This window comes from Vigna umbellata, chromosome 1 (genome assembly GCF_029865625.1).
Source record: "Vigna umbellata cultivar VRB3 chromosome 1, Vumbellata_1.0, whole genome shotgun sequence".
In the NCBI taxonomy this organism is placed as follows: domain Eukaryota; kingdom Viridiplantae; phylum Streptophyta; class Magnoliopsida; order Fabales; family Fabaceae; genus Vigna; species Vigna umbellata.
Window position 1 is genome coordinate 52440252 of NC_142165.1, and position 20658 is coordinate 52460909.

General features: G+C 31.5%; 2 protein-coding genes across 3 annotated transcripts; one reads left to right on the plus strand and one right to left on the minus strand.

The window, feature by feature from the left end:
• The first annotated feature begins 1526 nt into the window (after positions 1 to 1526).
• On the plus strand, positions 1527 to 15153 carry TPS04 (terpene synthase 04). The gene is made up of 12 exons (XM_047308455.2): positions 1527 to 1856; positions 1968 to 2160; positions 2263 to 2483; positions 2569 to 2692; positions 4249 to 4367; positions 4540 to 4766; positions 9745 to 9860; positions 9935 to 10033; positions 10102 to 10317; positions 13865 to 13997; positions 14092 to 14337; positions 14449 to 15153. Exons 1-12 carry the CDS (start codon positions 1541 to 1543, stop codon positions 14959 to 14961), a joined length of 2523 nt encoding a protein of 840 aa, XP_047164411.1. The 5' UTR covers positions 1527 to 1540; the 3' UTR covers positions 14962 to 15153.
• Positions 15154 to 15777: 624 nt separating this feature from the next.
• Positions 15778 to 19418, minus strand: LOC124833901 (serine carboxypeptidase-like 31). 2 transcript variants are annotated; one of them, XM_088103735.1, is made up of 11 exons: positions 19279 to 19393; positions 18987 to 19198; positions 18515 to 18622; positions 18130 to 18225; positions 17881 to 17973; positions 17706 to 17788; positions 17082 to 17369; positions 16676 to 16806; positions 16428 to 16523; positions 16216 to 16321; positions 15778 to 16139 (listed from the first exon to the last, which is right to left on the minus strand). In XM_088103735.1, exons 2-11 carry the CDS (start codon positions 19030 to 19032, stop codon positions 15993 to 15995), a joined length of 1194 nt encoding a protein of 397 aa, XP_087959861.1. In that variant the 5' UTR covers positions 19033 to 19198; positions 19279 to 19393; the 3' UTR covers positions 15778 to 15992. The 2 variants fall into 2 exon arrangements, with proteins under 2 accessions (XP_087959861.1, XP_047164426.2); XM_047308470.2 differs by having other exon boundaries at positions 18987 to 19418.
• Between the last annotated feature and the right edge of the window lie 1240 nt (positions 19419 to 20658).

Genomic DNA, 20658 nt, shown 5'->3' on the forward strand with positions numbered 1-20658 from the left:
AACTTATATGAGTGTGATTACTATGTAATGCACTGGATGACAATTGTTGTTCTTGCTCATATTACAATTAGTTGACAAACGGTAATAATTGTATTGAATCAAATACTTTTTAACTTTATCTTTTTATATACTAATTGAAATTATTGTCTTTTATGCAAAAATTCAAGAGTCATACATCAATTTCTCATAAGTTCATTAATTATTTAAGAAAAACTTGTGAAAAAATATATAATACAAATGTACAATAATATTTAACACATTTACTTGTTATAAACATAACATGTTCTTAAGGATTTAGCAGAAATGTAAAAGATAACATGTAACATATTTACTTGTATATACATTCTGAATTATTTGTGTTGTTTAGTTTTTGTTCTGTTTCTTAGTATTTTGTGTGAGTTTAATATATAAGATAAAAAAAAACAAAAGTAATATTTAAAAAGAAAAACACCCACATTATACTTTGATTTGGGTGAGTTATAACTGAAGCCTAATATCTTCTAAGAAAATAATATTTTAAGAAAAAACTATATTAGTTTTCGTTTATAACTATAACCGAAGCATAAAAGATATTTAGCTTCATAAGAAAAATCAAAGTGAAATCCACATTTTTTATTTTTTATTATTTACTTATGGTTTAATGTTTCGTTTCTTAGGAATCAAATCAAAATACTAAACTTTATTGAGACTAAAAACCTACCAGTTTTTACATTGTTTGGATATGTTTTGCTTGATTATTGTTTAAAATAATCAGTGTCATAGTCCTTCAGTACACTAATAAATGTATAATTTCACCCAAAGCACATTAATATTTTCTGACATTGGATACATGCCATGATAGACCAACAAGATGTTTGAAGAAGATCCACACAAATAAGAATGCAATGGATATGCTTACCAAGGTGGTTACTGAAGAAAGCTTGAACTATGTAAATATAGTCATGGAATAAATGTAAGATGTTGATTTCCATGATGTAGTTGGAAAGGGAGAATTGTTAGTCCATCCGCATTCAGCCACAAGGAAATCAAAGAATAAGATGCATTTGACTCATTCAAATGCTCAAAACAAGGAATAATTATATTTATTTTATGGCTTTAATTCTTTTTAATATAATATAGATGTATTGTGTTTTGGAATTGAAAAATAGTTAAAAAAAAGACACAAAAAATACAATCAAAAAAGAAGTAGGAGAATTTTATTAAATAGTGTCTAATTAATTAGGAGTTCATTATAAAATACTATATTAACATAATAAAAATAGAATGTTATAATAAAATTATAATTTATGACGTGTCATTTCAATGTACGAGAAAAAAAAAATTGAAGTGTACGAGTATCATCACTCTGTTTGATATTATCACTCTATTATTGAAAAAGCAATTTCAATTGTCGTGATTAATTAATTTTGGAATACCCCACGTACCATGCGTAGATGTTACGTGCACGTCTGAAATTGTAAGGATTGCGTATAAATAGCAGGGTCTCTCCACAAGTTAAAGAATCATAATCCAACTACGCTCTTGCTTATATCCTAAAAACATGGAGTCTTCATCATCATGCTCCCTCGTAGAAAAAATTAAGGTAAAAATATTCTCATCAAATGTTGATCCTTACACTTATATATGTCCTTCTGCATACGATACTGCATGGTTAGCAATGATACCAGATTCCCACAATCCTTCCAAACCCATGTTCAAAAATTGTTTGCAATGGCTGATCAACAACCAAAACGAACAAGGATTCTGGGGAGATTGTGATGCCTCTGCCAAACCCTCCTTGGAAACGCTTCCAGCAACCCTTGCTTCCATGGTTGCCCTCAAAAAGTGGAACACCGGTACATTACTCATACAAAGAGGTGCTATGTTAATTACTTTTATGCTTCTTGAGTTGCTTGATAGCGTGTTAGAAATGCAAGTTCGAGTTAAGTTTTTTGTGCTTTTATATCATTGATTTTTTCAATCTCTAGGGCTGTCCTTCATTGAAGCAAACACTGAGAAGCTGCTCAAGGATATCGAAAACTGTTGCCCATGTTGGTTTATCATTGTTTTTCCTGCAATGGTTCGACTTTCGGAGTGTGCTGGAATCGAAATTGTGTTCCCAGATACAGTGACAGAGACAATGTCAAGTATCTTTCTCCATCAACAAAAGCTCCTTGACAAGTATACCTATTACATAATCCTTCCTTCCTTTTTTATTTTCTTACTTTTTGTTTGGCTGAATGAATAACAAGTTATTTTTCTAATTTATACTTAAACGAACAGGGAGGAACTTGTGGGGAAGCATGGCTTCTCACCATTGTTATCGTATCTTGAAGCTTTGCCACCTTGGTATAAAGTAAGTGAAGAAGACATCTGTAGCAATCTGAGTGGTGATGGTTCACTGTTCCAATCACCATCTGCTACTGCAAAAGCTTTCATGGCTACTGGGAATATTGACTCTTTGTCGTATTTAGAATCTCTAATTCAGAGATGCCCTAATGGAGGTTTGTTCGGACCTTTATTCTTGTGGTCTTTAATATTACACATTTTTTTTCTTGTTTTTGTTTTGAAAATTTAACATTGCTACAGTTCCTCAAACATATCCCATGGATGAAGACCTTATAAAGCTCTGCATGATTAACCAGTTACAAAGACTAGGGTTGGCTGAGCACTTTGATAAAGAGATTGAAGAAAATTTGGCAAAAATCTATAGGTAAATAAATTTTATAGCCACATGATGTGATGTATGAAAAGGATAAATACAAGGAAAAATGTTATTTGAGGCTATATAGGAGTTTAAAAATAATGGGTGTCCAAGTATTTCATTACTATGTTAGATACTTGATTATTTAATTTACATGAAACGACATTTTTTCTAAATTCAAGTAATCCCTGAGGCAATGAAATGTTAAAAATGACATTATAACATTTTTTTAATTTGAAAATTTAATAATAGGAATATAATTTTTTTTTAGTCAACAAGTTATATATATATATATATATATATATATATATATAGGTAACACCTAATCAGTACAATATAACTATATATACATAATTTTTAAATATAAATGTACGAATTAAATATAAATAGTGTCTATTCAATATTCATTTTCTTTAAGAATTTTTTTCCATTATGTATTTATAAAAAAATATTTGTGTATTTTCTTTGTATCAGCAGATTTTCATACCCATAAATATATTTATATATATTTTTCTATTTTAAATAAAATTATTTAAAAGTAAATCTTTAAAATATATATAAACTTGAATTAAAAAAAGTAATATTAAATATATTTCAATAAAATTATTCAATTTAATTTTTTAAAAGACAAATTAATGAGTTGTGTTAGAATATAAATTTTAAAAATTAATCTTTTAAAAATAGGGTTAAATATGTTTTTGGTCCCTTAATTTTCATTGAAAATTGGAATTAGTCCCTCTTTGAAACTTTGGACCAATTTAGTCCCCAAACTTTAGAAATGTGTGAATTTAGTCCTTTTAACTAAATTTTGTTAACTTTAATGATGTTTCAAACGCATTTTTCAGTTAACATTGAAGCAAAAATGTGTCAAACGGTGTAAACAACTTAAATACTATCATGAAACGTACTTGAAACATCAAATAAATCTAACAAAATTTAGTTTAAAAGACTAAATTCACACATTTTTAAAATTTAGGGACTAAATTAGGACAAAGTTTTGAAGAGGAACTAATTCTAATTTTCACTTAAAGTTAAGGGATCAAAAACATATTTAACCCTTAAAAATAACTTCAATATGATAAGTGAAAAACAGAACCGGACACGAGGTCTAAAACATTATCAATCACATCGTATACTATAGGGCCTATACTATCACTACAATTAAAAGATAATACTTTTGTACCTTTCTATTCCTACAGCCAACTATAATAAAACAATAATACATATTAAAATTTGAAATTAAAAATAAAATAAATATAATTAAAATAAAATCATATTAAGTTGTTAAATGGATGTTTTTATAATGAATATAAAATTCTCATTTGACTGCATCTACATCTAACCAGATCACCTCAGCTTCTAATTCTGTTTTCGACCCCATTGAGCAAGTTGTGCACTGCATCTGAAATTCTCCATTGCATCTCAGTAATACCTTAAAATGTTGATTTCTGAAGTTGATTAAACCATTTCATTTTCTAAGATGTACAAGTTCATTTTCTATTACTACTGCTCTGAAAATTATCTATACACAGTAAGCCTAACCTGCTATTTTGTACGATATATAGGAAGTACGTGGACCAAGAATCGTGGGTAAAACCGACCAATATGACTGAAGCTCAGCTTCACAAAGACTCTCTGGCATTTCATCTCCTAAGGATGCATGGTTACAATGTATCACCTTCATGTATGCAATCCTTTTTCTTTTTCAAATTATGAGAGATTTTCTTTTTCTTTTAACTTTTAACTAAATATTCACCATATTTTTAATCAAGATGATGATTACCTTAAAAGAATTCGGCTTGCTAATTAGTCATATAGTACAATTTTGTGCTCATAAATTCCAAAATAAAATGCAGTGAGCTTTGGTTGGTTTCTATATGATGAAGAAATTAGAGCAAGTATTCAAAAGGAACAGGAACACATGTCAACTACAATCCTTTCAATGTACAGAGCTTCAAATCTTATTTTCTGTGGGGAAAATGAAGTCGAAGACTTCAAATCTTTCACCAGAGATCTGCTTAACAAATGCTTGCTAACTAAAAATGGTGAACCCAACACGATTTTGTCCCAACTCCAACAAATGGTATGCTCCACTTGGACCCTCCTACACCCTTCTTTCTCCATTTTTTTCATATTTAATCATAACTACAACTAAACAGTTATAGAAACAATTTTGTTAAAATCAGCGATAGAATTGATTGATTAAGATGCCTCACCTTATATGCTTGTCGGTTACTATTTTTAAAAACAAAATGTTGGAATTGAAAAGGACATTTTTAAATTAATTTTTCTAAAGGATTATGGCACGAGCAATAAAGGTAACAATGTATGTATTTTCTTATTAAATGAAACACAGACCAACCTTTTATTTATATAAGGGTTAAACAGTTTAATCAGTGTGCAAAGACAGAAATCAAAAACCGCAACACAATAGCAAGACAACTGTCAAATGTAACAGCTTTACAAATTTGGCTTAACACGTAAAGATTCTAAAACATTCTAATACACCTCTCTAAGTCAAACTAGATTGCTCGAGTAACACCAATAAGCTTCTTGAGACTATTGAATCTTTCGAACTTCAAAGCCTTAGTTTGAATATTAGTTAATTGCAGCTCTGACTTGCAATGGCACAACTCCATCTTTTCATTCTTGACTTGATCATGGATATAGTGAAATTTTGTTTGAATATGTTTACTCCTTTCATCATAGGTAGGATGTTTAGCTAGATCTATTGCATATTTGTTGTCAATACAAAGTTGTACCTTTCCTGCCAATTTCATCTTCAATCCCTCCATCACAGACTTTAGCCAAACAGGTTGACATGTTGCCTCAACAAGATGCTATATACTCTTATTCACAAGAGCTTAAAGCTACAACAGGTTCCGTAGATGAACTCCATGATATTGGTGAGTTTCCAAGAAATAACAAATAACCCCATGTGCTTTTCCTCACACTTATCCCCACACCAATCTGCATCAGAATAAGCTATTATTCTCATTTCCCCACCTTCTATTCTTCGTGGAAAAAGAATACCATAGTTGTGTGTCCCTTGTATGTACCTTAGAATGTGTTTTACAACATTCAAATGTGATGTTCTTGGATTCTGCATGTATTTTCTCACAAGACCAACACTGTAACTCACATATGGCCTTGTGTTACACAAGTATCCTAGGCTTCCTACCATGCTTCAATAGAAAGTAGCAACTATAGCCTCCTCTTCTGGATCAGTTTCAAGTCTTAAGCCCACCTCTACAAGTGTATTTGCAGCATTACACTTCTACATTTCAGCCTTCTTTAGCATTTCTTTAACATAGTGTGACTGATGCATCACTATCCGCTTCTCAATTTCAGCAAACTCTATGCCAAGGAAGTAGTTTAGCTTGCCTAAATCACTCATTTCAAACTCACTCAACATGTGCAGTTTGAAATTCTGAATCAACACATCCACTTATAGACATACTATTAGTCTTTCAACTCTTCCTTTTCTTTGACTGTTCTGCACATAAACACCATGTTCTGAAACACACCTCTCAAAACCAATATTGCTCATGAATTGATCAATCCTTTGATTCCAAGCTCTAAAAGCCTGCTTTAGCCCATACATGCCTTTCTTCAACCTGTATACCATTCCCTAATACAACTCAACTTTGAACCCAGGGGGCTGCACTACATAGACCTATTCTTCTAGCCTTCCATTTAGAAAAGTTGCCTTCACATCCAATTGATGCAATGACCAACCAAACTAATTTTTTAAAGCCACTACAAGTCTCACTGTTTCCATCCTAGCCATAGGTGCATACACCTCGCCATAGTCTATTTCAGCCTTTTGTAGAAATCCCTTTGCAACTATTCTGGCCTTATACCTAACAATCTCTCCTTGTGAATTTACTTTGGCTTTGTAAACCCACTTCAGATCTATCGACCTTTTATCTGTAGGTAGCTTGGCCATTTCCCAAGTTTGTTTTTTTCTAAATGGAATTTATATCCTCTTGCATTGCTTTCAGCCACTTATCATCTGAAGTAGCTTGCTCAAAAGTAACAGGTTCAACTTCAGCTATAAGTCCATAATGGACAAGGTTACCTTATGAAGTTACTATAGCCTCATAAAACAGATCACAGTCCTTCAAATGTGATGATAGTCGTGATGTTTTAGAGGATCTTCTCAGGTTTCCCCCTTGATCAATAAAATTTTCTTCAACTGGATTATATTTATTTCTTAAAATTCCGTCCTCCAACTGAAGAGTTACATTTTTTTCTCTACATAAACTTCCAATCCCAAACTCTATCCTTATCAATTATCACATCTCTGCTTATAATTGCTTGTCCAGTTTTTGGGTTGTACAACTTATACCCCTCCAGTTGCATGATAACCAATTAAAATTTGTGGCACTTCCTTATCATCCACTTTTCTTCTCAACTAATCTAGTGTGTGCTTGAAACAAACAAAGCCAAAAACTCTCAAATGCTCTACATTTAGCTTGATGGTACTCCAGGCTTCCTTTAGAATAATATTCTTCAACCTTTTAGTAGGTCTTCTATTCAGAATGTAGGTTGTAGTCAACATTGCCTCACCCCATAAGAATTGTGATAGCTCCTTGCTTTTTAGAATGTACCTTACTAAATTTAATATAGTGCGGTTTTTTCGCTCTATAGTTCCATTATGCTTTGGAGTGTAGGGAGGAGTCAGCTCATGAATTATCCCTTCATCATCATAATACTTCTTAAAATCTATTGAGGTGTACTTTCTACTACCTTCATTTGTTCTTAAGACTGTCAACTTTCTATCACTTTGCCTTTCAACAATGTGGTTAAACATTTTAAACACCTTTAGAACTTCACTCTTCCTTTTGAGTAGATATGACCATGTTTTTCTAGTCCAATCATCAATGAATAACACAAAATATCTGTTGCCTCTTAAAGTTTCAGTTTGTATGGGTCCACATAAATCTGAATACATAATCTCCAATTTTCCTAACATTTTTTTAGGCACAAAATTTTGAAACTGCCCTCTAGTTTGTTTACATTGGATACACTCATGACACACTGATTCAGGAATATTAACCAAAGGTAAACCACTCACCATAGAGTGTTGATTTAGGTGAAACAAGTCTTTGAAGTTTAGGTGCCCAAAACGTAAATGCCAAATTCATTCCACTGCTTTTCCTGCAACAGTAAAACACTGATGCTTCACAGCCTTCATTATCACACGGAAAGTCCTGTTTTGAGATATACTTGCTTTAATGACCAATATTTTACTTTGGTAAAATATGTTAAGATTGTTATTCTCCATCTTCATTACAAACCCCTCTGTAAAAGCTGACCCAGACTTAGTAAATTTGTCTTTAACCTGGCACAAATAAGACTTCATCTATCACCACTTCTCTTCCATTTTCATCTCGAAGACCAACCATGCTAGACCCCTCTGTTGTCAAGCTTCTATCACTACAAATTTTATTTTTTATATTTAGAACTTCCTTTATCTTGACAAATCATTCTCTTCTTCTAGTCATATGCATCGAACACCCCGAACCAAGATATCATGACGCCTCTTCTAGCTCATCTTCATTTGTTCTTTCCATCAACATCATTGCCTCTAATGTGTTGTCTTGTGCCAAATTAGCTTGATTCTTGGGTTTATTCTTTTCCAAGTTTTTGACAATAAAAACATCTAATCTTATTTTTGTCAAACTTCCAGCTCTTTTCTTCATCACCATTCTGATATGACTTGTGACTCTTTCAGCTTTCAGAGTAATTGAAGTCTTTTTCTTGTTGTTCTTGAACCTCCTTATGCTTCTTTTTGCCAAATCTTTTAGACTCTTTTCCCTTTCCATTAAACTGGGATCTAACTTCCAAGACTTGATCTTGGTAGTGTCTGCTCTCATTCAATCTATGTTCATGAGCCTCTAGTGAATTTTGCAGTTCTTTCACCTCCATAGTCTCTAAGTCATGTGTTTTTTCAATGGCAACCACAATATGATTAAACCTTGGTGGTAGAGTCCTCAATATCTTGTCTACAACATACTGATTTGTGATAGTATCTCTGCATGCACGCATTGCACTCACATGTTCCTGCACCTTATCAAAATAATCTACCACGATATCATTCTCTTCCATAGCGAGACATTTGAACGACATCATCAATGTTTACATCTTCACCTTCTTGGTTTTGTTACCATCTCCTTATGTTTTCAATAGAATTTCCCATATCTCCTTTGCTTTTTTGCCTTAAATATTTATGAAACACTTTTAGTCCAACACATTGATAGAGAAACCGAGCCTTACTCTCAAGATTTTATTGAATCTTGAAGTTTTTCTTTTCTTCATTAGTGGCTTTGGGACTTAATTCAAGAAATCCTTCGAACACAACATCTACAACATCCTAGAAGCCGAAAATGGAACAAAACACTTCCCATCAAAGACTGGAAAAAACCTTGCATCATCCCTCCTAGACCAACCATTATTCCACTATAACTTTCTTCTTGCACTATTATCCTTCCAGAGATCCTTCTTCTACACCCCTTGATGATCCAAGATACCTCCCTTCTTGATGACCCCAAGATACTCTCTTTGAATAATTCTCACACCACTTTGGATACGCTCTTGAAACCAAAGAACAAACTAGAGAACTAGTTTGTCTCATTCCTCACAATCACAGGTTTCGAACTCAACTCTTGATACCATAAAGGATTCTGGCACAAGTAAGAAAGGTAACATGTATGTATTTTCTTATTCAATGAAACACAAACCAACCTTTTATTTATATAAGGGTTAAACAACTTAATCAGTGTACAAAGACAAAAATCAGAAACCGCAAAACAATATCAAGACAGTTGTCATATGTAACAACTTTACAAGTTTAGCTTAGCACGCAAACATTCAAAAACATTCTAATATTTTCAACATATAAATTTCTTAAACTGAAATAACGGAAGAAAAAAAATCTAGTTTTTCTTCTTTTATTTGATTATCTTTGGTAACTCTCATAGTTGATGTTCTCCAAATTGAACTATATACACAGTTCCCATTAAAACATTTACATAATCTTTCTTCTGGTAAAACAGGTTCAACATGAATTAAATACTCATTGGTTGGGTCAAACAGATCATTTAAAGCATAGGATGTGGATAGAAAACTATGACACTAATCTTCTATGGAAAGGAAAAACCTCACATGTTAGGTACATTTTTTTAAAACCAAATTATTTCTTTTTATCAAAGAATTTTCCTAGATTTTGACAATTTTCCAATGTAGGATTTCACACTTTCACAACATAGATCTTCTAGAACTTGCCATGCAGAATTACGAGTTCAAGCAATCAATTTTCATACATGAATTAGAAGAGTTGACGAGGTTTGAATGATCCTAACACAATATCTCTTACTCATGCCTATACAAAATTATAATGATAGCTGTAACAGATGGGTGAAAGATTATGGTGTAACAAAGATGGGATTTGGTAGAGAGAAAACAACATATTGCTACTATTCTATAGCTGCTGCCACTACCTATCCAAATCACAGTTACGTAAGAACCCTAGTAGCAAAGAGTGCTATACTCATCACAATTGTAGATGATTTCTTTGACAAAGAAGGGTCACTCAGAGACTTGAAACATTTCACCAATGCTATTATAAGGTATATATATATATATATATATTGTTACCAGTTTTCCCTTTTATTAAACTAACTTGTCCCATATGATCATACACTTAAATTTTATAGTCGTTGTAAATTATTTGTTAAAAAGAACCTTGGTCATTGTTGCTACTCATTGATTGCATTACTATTTGAGACTTACTCATCTCAATTTTTCTTTTTATTTGATTAAAAACCTTGAAATTGACTCTATTTTTCACTTATTTTCTTTAACCTGTTTTTACCTTTGTCTTCATCAACTTTATTTCTTGCATAATTAAGGAAAAAATTATAAAACATAAAGAACTAACTAGCACAAATGTGTGATAACTAACATGTGCTGACCTTATGTAAATTCACATACTTCTAATCCTATAGGCATTTTTATAATTTTTCCTTTTCCTAACATTTTAAGTGTTTTATTGTTATATTTTTTTAAGGTGTAAAAGATAACTTAAATTTCGTAGTCAACTTAGCAAACCAACAACGAGAAACTTGTTTTAAATCATGCAAAGACTATTTTAACTTGCAAACAAAATTTGGGTCAATGTTTTTAAAACCTGGAGGAACATGTATACCTCTTCAATCAAATCATCATGAAAAAATACTTTATGTACATCTATTTGATGATATTTGTACTTTTTAATTGTTGTTACTACCAAGAAGGTACATACAATCATCATTTTTGTCATCGAGACAAAAGTTTCATCACAGTTTATGCCATCTCTCTAATGATGTTTGAATATGACAAGTCTGGCTTTAAAACATTCTATCCTCTCATTTGAGTAATATTTTATTTTGTATGTCCATTTACTTCTAAAAACTTTCTTTTCAGACAACAATTTCTGCAAAACCTATGTCTCATTCTCTTCCAAGAACTTTCTTGTTGGCCATTGTAGCACGCCAACCAGAATCCTTTATGGCTTCCTTAATTTTTTTATGTTCTTTCCCTAGTCTTAGAGCTGCAACATAGTTTGAATGTCTATCACGTTCATTATTTACAAAGTTAGGGTAATGAGAACCTGAGACATGTTGTAGAGCATGTGAACTTTACAAGGACTTTACATTTCTAATAACACGAGTGACAAAATCCTCATATTTTTTTGATGGAATTTTGTTTCTCATCCCCCTTCCCATTTTTGTCTCCATATTTTCTTTTTGTATCATCATAACATCATCCCATCAACATCTTGTGGAAACACCATCCAAACTACTCATACTTTCTGCCTCATTTCCACTCTAGTCTCCACACAATCCCTCCTAAAGTTTTAATTATTCTTCTCCTTTACAAGGTAATAGATGCACTCCCCTCTGTAAGTATGCATCATAAGTTTCCCAATCAATATCATTATTAGCATACTCAATATCAGAATTAGTGTGATGAGTATAAAGAGTATTGTAGTGACATAATAAAAAGAAATTCATGTTTCATAAAATTTCACATTTCTAAAGACAAAATCATGAAATTCCAAATTATACAATTTTCATCCCTTCTATTCATAAGAGTATTCTACAAAAATATATTTTCGACTTCTATTGACAATTTATCTCTATCACGACGATGATGCGTATGACATAAGCAACCACAATCTTTCATGTCATGAAAGAGTACAGGAAAATCCTAAGAAAAATACAAAGTAATAACATATAATATAAAACAATTAAATAATCCTAAGAGTTCTCATGAAGGTAAAAAGAATGGCCAAAATAAATTTGAAGTCCATTTTAGTTAAAAATAAAAATAAGTAGAAAAACACATAAACTTATTATTTTAAGATCTTGAAGATGGCATGTTTTATCTTTTACACTAGCTTCTTCATAAATCATTCGAATCAAAACTTTCTATTCTCTCTTTAAAAAGAAAGCCTAACAATTTCTTCTTTGAATGTGACTTCAATTCACTTCTGAGTACTTTTTAGCATTTATGAGACGCTTGGAACATATTTATCTAGTTTTAAAATACCAGAACAACTGTATTATAGGATGTAACCTTCCGAATTTTATGATGCACGTCATTTAATTTGAATAAATATTAAATTAAATAAGATAAAAAAATTAAAAATAAAATATATAAACTATGAAAATTAAGATATTTTCTATCTTCTCTCTGACAATTTATATGATATGTTATATGAGTGAAATTTTACTGATTATAATGCAAAAGGATTTTTTTATATGTAAAAAACATTTGGAATATAAGAATTTAATATCTTGTTTTGTTTCTCAAGTTTTTATACTCTAACTAATTTTAGTGTTTTTATATTTTAAAATATTTTTTAATTAAAATTTGATTTAAGAATATAAAATAAAATTATTTATTATATATGTGTTTTTAACCAGTTTTAACTGTAATTGATTTAATTATTAACAAGATCAAGAATTTCAAAAATATAATATAATCCTTTGAATATTTGTGATTTTTTATCTTTATATTTATATTAAATTATATACTTAATTTGGTTTTATTAATAACAATAATATATATATATTAAGTATATTATTTTTATTTTTTAAAATTATTCGTCAAATACTCTATATAAAAAATATGATTCCATTCTAGGTTGATTTAAAAAAAAAATTATTTTCGTTCAACTTTTTCACAACTTCATCATTTTCTAACTCCACTGTTGTGGAATGGATTTGTTACTAGAGGGAAAATTAAAAGCATGTAATTGGTGCAACAATTATCACTAAGTCAAATATTAAATTCATGTGACTTGAATTCTTATGATGTTATAAATAAATACTTCACATTATTATCTTCAATCAATTTTTCATGTTGTTTAAATCTACAGTGTTTTTCATCGTGACCAAGTTTATTATAAAGACCTTTACTTTTGGACCATTGGTTCTTTGGTAAAGACAAGAAAGTAATAATTGCACATCACAAGGTTTTTCAATTTGCGAAGACCTTGAATTCCAACTTTTGAGACAGCGTAAACCATGAGCTTTTTTCAATATGTAAATTGTGTGTGATCAAAATATTTTTTTGAGAAGAGTACTTCATTTTTACAAATAATTTCAATTCTTTTCTTTTTAGAAAGGTGGTGACAAATTTGATATTTAGTGAGAATAAGTAAGGTAAGATATACATATATAAATACATTCATTCAAGAACTCAACTATTTGTGTCATCGATAAAAAGTGATATATAGTAGAGGACTCATTTGTAAAAGATTTTTAAGATAAAGAAGGAGTTTGCAATGCATGGAGACTAAGATATTGAGAAGAATTTCACGTTGAATGATGATTAGGATGAACAAAATATTAAAAAAAATCGCATTTATTCTCTTAAATTTTTTATCAATCATAACTTTATCTAATCATTCTACACAAAGTAGTTTTAAAAAATTGAAAAAATGTACTGGTAAACACTAATAGAACCAAACACACATTACAGTGTGAATGTAACACATAAAGTTTCCTGTTAATAGAATTCTTTTACTTTAATTTTTTAACTTGGAGACGGTATTAAATAGAAAAACAAAACGTATACAAAACTATTTTAAAACATGTACGTTTGATCAATACTTTCACTCTGTCACAGGTGGGATTCTAAGGGCTTAAATGGCCACGGCAAAGTGATATTCAATGCTCTGGATAATCTGGTGAGTGAAACTGCCACAAAATATCTCGAACAAGGAGGGATTCATGATATAAAGAGTGGTCTACAAGATCTAGTAATGTTTCTAAGTTTAAGAGTTTAATTAGTGTATAAAATTACTCTTTTTAACCTACTGTGATAATTAACATGAGAGTCTTACTTTTGTTAAGTGGTGTGAAACTTTCCTTTCCTGGCTCGAGGAAGCAAAGTGGAACAAGAAGGGACAGCCACCAACAATTCATGACTATCTGAAGAATGGCATGCTGTCTATTGCCATACACACCATGATTCTTCCAGCTTCATGTTTTCTTAATCCCACCTTTGCAGACCAGAATCTCAGACCACCTCAATATCAAACCATCACTAAACTACTAATGTTTATATGTCGTATGTTAAATGATATGCAGTCCTATAAGGTAGTTGGTTCATTAATAATTAATGATAATTAAAAAATGTACTTAATCAGTTGCTATTAAAACTGAACCTTCACGTAAGTCCTATTTCATGTGTATGCATGTATGTGACAGAGGGAGACAGAAGAGGGTAAGTGGAACTTTCTTCAGCTCAGTTTGATGATGAACCCTAATCTTAAAATGGAAGATTCAATTGCTGAGGGGAGAGAGATCATAGATGAAATGACGAAAGAGTTTCTTCAGCGTGTTCTGGTTGATGGTGAAAGTAATTTACCAAAGCCTTGCAAGCTGCTGCATTTGACATGCTTGAAAGTTTTTCACATGTTCTACAACTCTAGCAATGCATTTGACTCTGATACACAACTGCTTGAGGATATTAGCAATGCTTTCTATCTTCCTCTTCGGAGAAGCACAACGCCCTCCAACATTAATCTCTCTCGGCGTTATTCGGTGCCAAAAATGAAAGGTTTAACTTTGCAGAAGCTGCGGTTCGGTGGGTCCTTTAAACTCATCAATGCTTCTACAAGCTTTGGCCTGCATCAAGCAATTTCTCTACCTGCTTTAAGAAATGGTTATGGGATAATAACTCTCAATCCCAAACCCTTAATACCATGCCAATTTATCTAAGCTGAAATTAAGATAAGAAAACCTCGTCTTACAAATTTCATTTTTCAAGAAGTATAAAGTTTATGTATTCGCGTTAAATGATGTCAATTTATTTAGTTAATGCAAAACCATTTTACCTTTTTTTCCTTATTTAAAAATGTTTGTGAGAGAACATTTAATAATTCAACGTTGTTGGTAAAAATGAACCTTAAAAGTCAAACTTATAAAATTAGTTTACAGAAGTTTGTAGGTAATTCAATAACCGATAAAATAATTATCCACTAAATAATAAACTTTGTTAAAATAAGCTTTAACCAACTTCTACTATTATTATATTAAGAAATAAATTTTAATTAAATTTAAATTTATAAAATTAGTTTATAAAGTATAGTTTGCATTTATTTATATATTATAAATTAGTTTTTTCTTTAATGATATAAAACTTTTAATTCACTCCTTTGTATCGATCTTAAAAATAAAACTAAAAATTAATAAGTGATCTTATAAAATAACTCAAGAAGAAATAAAACAATAACTCAATGTTATAATAAACTTTAAATTATGAATCTTAATGAATTCAAACCTAATTCAATTTTGTAACACTGATTTATTGATTTATAAAATGAAATTGCATTCAATTATACATATTATAAATTGATTTTTCTCTCATACAAGTGAAACTTTTCAAAAAAAGAGAATTGTACTCTGCTGTTAAAGAAGAAAAAAAGAGTTCATTGTTTCGTTTTCATGTTCTATCTCCCTTTCACTGGACATTTTGCATTGCAGCGTAAGCATTTTATTTGTACCACTGAAATAAAAGAAAAAAAAAACAGAAAAAGATATCAACGTTAATATATTTCCTTGGATTCTGTTTAATGGATTATGGCCCAACGGCGAAAAAGGGAGCAAAACTCTGTTATTCATTACATTTGCATATGGTTACTTCGCATTTTAATAATATGATAGGTATTAGCTATTGCTAATGTAAGAGCAAAATCTTCATATGGGGTCACACACAAAGAGCACCCAATATGATTATTATACAGATTTCTTTATTTTGTGGAAGGAGGTGATTCTCCATTGAGAAAGGAAGTGAAGAACGCAAGTGAATTGCTTGGTTTAAAACAGGGAACTGCATGCCCAGCTCCTCGAAACGTTGCAAATGTAAGACCCTCGTATTCTTCAAACCATCCACTAACCTGTTTCGATCACAACATAACATAATTTTTTTCTGTAAAAAGATTAAGCTTATTTGCTTTCATGATTTAATTATACCTCATTTTCATGGTACCAAGGCCTCCATGATTTAGTGACAGACAAGGAAAGAGAGCTTAAGCTGTATCTTGTGGACAACACTGGTACTCTACCATCTGTGTCTCCACTGAAACATTCAACAACACAACATGATGAAAAGAAGCTACCAAACAATGCAGTAGCAAGCACAATTCCATGAATACTGAGACTGATATACATATTCAGAGGTTTACCTGTAAACCCAAATCCTAAGTCCTGCTGAAATAAGCTTCTTGTAAATTGGGATAACAGATGGCTTTGAATCTGCCCATTCATTGAATATCTTGTTGCTACATTAGATAATTCAAAATCATTTAGCAAAAGATAACCACATATAATTAATAATATAGAAAGATATATATAAAAGATTCTATGTATATTTTTGGATCAGTGCATTTCTAATACTGTGATGACAGGAAAGCTGAAAGGGTTAAAAAGTTACTTGCAAATGGTCCAATTCTTTAGGTTGTGACCATCACTGGCATGAAGAGCCTTCTGAACATCTGGTTTATTATAAAAAGCTTTAGCATAGTCATCAAGGCATGGATCATAGCCACCCAACATCCTAGGCATCTAGTCAAACCAAATTAAATAGGTTAGTGTGTCAGAACGCTCATATATCAAGTTTCGTTTAACTTAATCATTTCAAATTACTTACAACAATAAATTCATGGTAAAGTACAAGATTCCTTTCGTGTACAATAAAAAGCAAACATCAAAAGTACGAGTGTTTTCAGATGTTATAAAAATGAGTGATGATCGTTTTAGTTACTTAGTTTTCCAATTGACTTTACATTTCATAGTTAAACTTATGAGAATAAATTCATTAACTTCCATGGAAAAGGTACCATTTTAGATGTAAGCTTCATGGAAGTTTGCATGGATTGATCGTCTGAACGTGCTGTGCTGGCAAAGCAGACAGAGGTGTAGAGACTGTAGATATCAATTTCGTTGTATTGTTTGAGTACTTCATCCACAGCTTCACTGCAATCTTCGTTACGCCATGGATCAGTGCTGTTAAAGTCACAACTTGTTTTGATTATTTTATGAGTTTCATCGGATATCACAGCATGGCTCCAAGCATAATCAACCAGGCCCATCCAGTCCTCAGCATCAGATGTTTCTGGGTTACCCAACTGCAAAAAAAATTCAATAAATGAATAATAATAATACTTTGTCCTTCATATTAGTTATTTGCACAACTTTATACAGTGTCCAACCAGGAGGGTTCAATTCATACACTGAAATATTTAAATTGTAGTGATGACAAGTGAAGAATTTTCCTTTGAACTATCTCAGCTATTGAAAGTGGAAAATGATGTGGATAAGAGGCCTATTTTGAATTCTTAATGTTGAACTAAAATATAGAAATGGTAGAGTAGATGGGAAAATAATTTTAGTAAAGGAAGATTCGTTGTGCCATGATTTTTATCAGCAATTTGTTTTGACTTTTAATTTAGGTAGGACCATACCAGAATGCCCTTGAGATCAATATAGAGAGAGGGGTCCTTGTTCCTATCATGGATGAGTTCAGCCAGCTCCGGTACATACTTTCCTGAAAATAAACAGTTGTATTAATGATTAATTTCATTAGAATAATTGACCAAAAAATGAGTTATGCAGAAAAAGGTATTTCAATTTCAATACCTGCATAGCTCTCCCCTGCTATGTAAAACGCTCTCGTTCTGTATGATGGAAACTTTTGGAACCAGTTGTGAAGAAAAGAGTAAGCATCGTTAGCTGTCACAAATAATAGAAAGAGCACAGACGAATTTGTCAGAGATCTGCTTTGCATGATTGAGCTTCAAAATATAGAAAATGTGACCCACATTCAAGAAAATGGCATAGTGGTTGCTGCTCATTATGCAGCAGCAACATTATAAGATAAGTAATGACCTGTTAAATCATCTCCCAATTGGTCATAGTCACTGCTTGTATTTGAGTACGAAAAGCCAACTCCAACAGGAGATTCCAGGAATAACATGCTGGCTTCTGCAACATCACAGATACAATGATTTCTTAGCACCAAATTTTACATAAGATTTTTTAAGCTAAAAAACCAGTACGATATCTAATGAATAATGTGATGAAAACAGAAATAAAAATTTATTACTGGAAGAGTTGTTTAACAAATAGCTGAAATCATTTAATAATTATATTGAGGGGACCAATAATGGAGCTCTAGCTGTGGTTCACCATAAAAATTCTATAGAATATGGTCTGAAAAGAAAGTGAGGTTGTGGCAGAAAGTGTGTATATTTAGTAGTGGTCATCATCATACCTCTGTTCCATGAGAAGTTATTAAATTTGAGGCCATGGCCATCACTGTCCACTAAAAATGGACCAATTTCCTGTGTTGCTCCGTATCCCACAGAAGAGCACCCAGGACCTGTAACATAAAATCATCTTGTCACCTAAGCAGAGAACATAAGCAACAACAAACAGCAAAACCGAAACCACAAGTGTTGTAAACTCTCTCTCATTAGCTGCCACCTAATACTATCCACTCCACCTAAACAAATGAAAAGAAAATAAAATCACTTATTTTCATTGTTGATAAGGACATGGCTTTCTCCTTAAACACACGCATGACTCAACTGATCCAAAAATGTCACAGCAACATCCCAACGAAAGATGTGACGTATGTAGTTTCATAGTATGTATGACCTTGTGACATGTTTGATCATAGATCATGGTCCGAATGTTCCATACAGAAAATTAAAACAAAGACATTAACCACTATCTGGTTTTACCTCCATTAAGCCAAAGCACCAACGGTTTCTCTTCTGGGTTGGTCATAGCCTCATAGAACCAGTAAAAGAGTGCTCTTCCATTGGTTTCATTGACTGTGACATATCCAGCATAGTGCTGGAAATTCACCTTGGGTTGACCAGGCAAGTTAGTGACAAGATCATCATTATAAGCAGAGCTCAAAATCCTGTCACCACCCCAATATTGGCTATTTCTAGAAGAAAACGAAAGAGCAGGCTTATAAGATAGGAAAAGAAAAAGAAGCAAGGTGTATAAACTAGTGAGGTTTAATACAATGTTATCCATATTGTGGAAGGTCGTCACCGGCAGAAGAGACTGAGAGATTCTCTTTTGAATGAAATTTGTTGGAGGAGAAAGAGAGTTGCATGTGTATTTATAATGAGTGATGAAGGAGGAATACTTTGTTCCACTATGCCTCATCATGGGTAGAAATTTTGGAAAAGTATGATAGGATGAGAGCACCCTACCTGGCAACATCTTTATCTCACTCTCTTTTTTGCTTCTTGTTGGATGAAGATGCTATTTGACGTCTCTCGTGGATTTTGGGTAGTTTCTAGATCATATTCATGCATGGAACAAGAGTCAGTGGAACAACCAATTGTGACAACATGGGTGGTTCAACATCATCATCTCATGTACTCACATGGATAAATTCATAACCTTAAATTCATCAATTTAACAAACATTATATCCTTATCTTGCAGATTGCACGTGATTACAAATTTTACTGTGTATAAGTGGTTTTTTAAGATATATATGTTTCGTATTAGGTTTCTTCTGTAGTTTATACTTTAGAAGGAATTCTTGTTAAAATAAAAATCATTGTCATATATGTGATGTGCCATTGTAAATTTTTCTTATAGATATGTATGCTTCAATCTTTCCTTTTAACTTTCCATTGGTTATTAATCAAAATTGTCACTTCTGTCTTAAAATAAAGCTTAGAAGGAAACCAATATATATATATAAATAATGTATATATTAAATGATATGATTGATTGTTAAAAAAATGATATGATTGTTTGTTCTTATCCATCCAAATATATTCGATACGTATGCCGTGTATATATTGGAATTAATAGGTCTCACTTTTCTGTAGAAGTAAAAACAGTCCCACCTGTAGTTTCAGCAAAAAAGAAAACTTAATAACCAGTCGATATATACTTTCTTTCATAGCATATATTAAAAAAATTAATGTTGTTGAAAACATATAAAAAGATTTAAACAAAAGAAATTCCCACAAGACTTGTAAGGGAATAAAAGGCAAAAGAAGGAGTTGTTGGAGAAATTTTCAAAATCATAGCTATTAATAATGCATTTTTGTATCTGATAGCACAAGTCATATTTCCTTCTTAGTTTTATTCTTATTTTTATTCTTTAATCAATCTATCAAATGGTTTCCAAAATCTATATACTTTAATTGCTTGCAAAAATGATTCCGTGATGTAAGAATAGCAAATAAGAATGGACAAGCATGATCGATATTAGCGAATGAGAATCTATTTTTAATTGGTTGGAATTTTGACCATAATAAGAATTAGTCCTTCTCTTTTTATATAATAATTGCCTAAATTAGTGCTAGTATTTCCTGGTATAAAGAAATGACACCAAAGTAAGAAAAGATAATTTGTCAAAACTATGTTAATTAGATTT

Coding starts and splice junctions, on each gene's coding strand:
- TPS04 (XM_047308455.2), top strand. CDS start 1,541: ATGGAGTCTTCATCATCATGCTCCCTCGTAGAAAAAATTAAGGTAAAA. Junction 2,693..4,248: donor AATTTGGCAAAAATCTATAG/GTAAATAAATTT, acceptor TACGATATATAG/GAAGTACGTGGACCAAGAAT. Junction 14,338..14,448: donor ATGATATGCAGTCCTATAAG/GTAGTTGGTTCA, acceptor TGTATGTGACAG/AGGGAGACAGAAGAGGGTAA.
- LOC124833901 (XM_047308470.2), bottom strand. CDS start 19,290: ATGGATAACATTGTATTAAACCTCACTAGTTTATACACCTTGCTTCTT. Junction 16,807..17,081: donor TGAAGCTTACATCTAAAATG/GTACCTTTTCCA, acceptor TGGTTTGACTAG/ATGCCTAGGATGTTGGGTGG. Junction 16,524..16,675: donor AAGAATTGGACCATTTGCAA/GTAACTTTTTAA, acceptor TATCTAATGTAG/CAACAAGATATTCAATGAAT.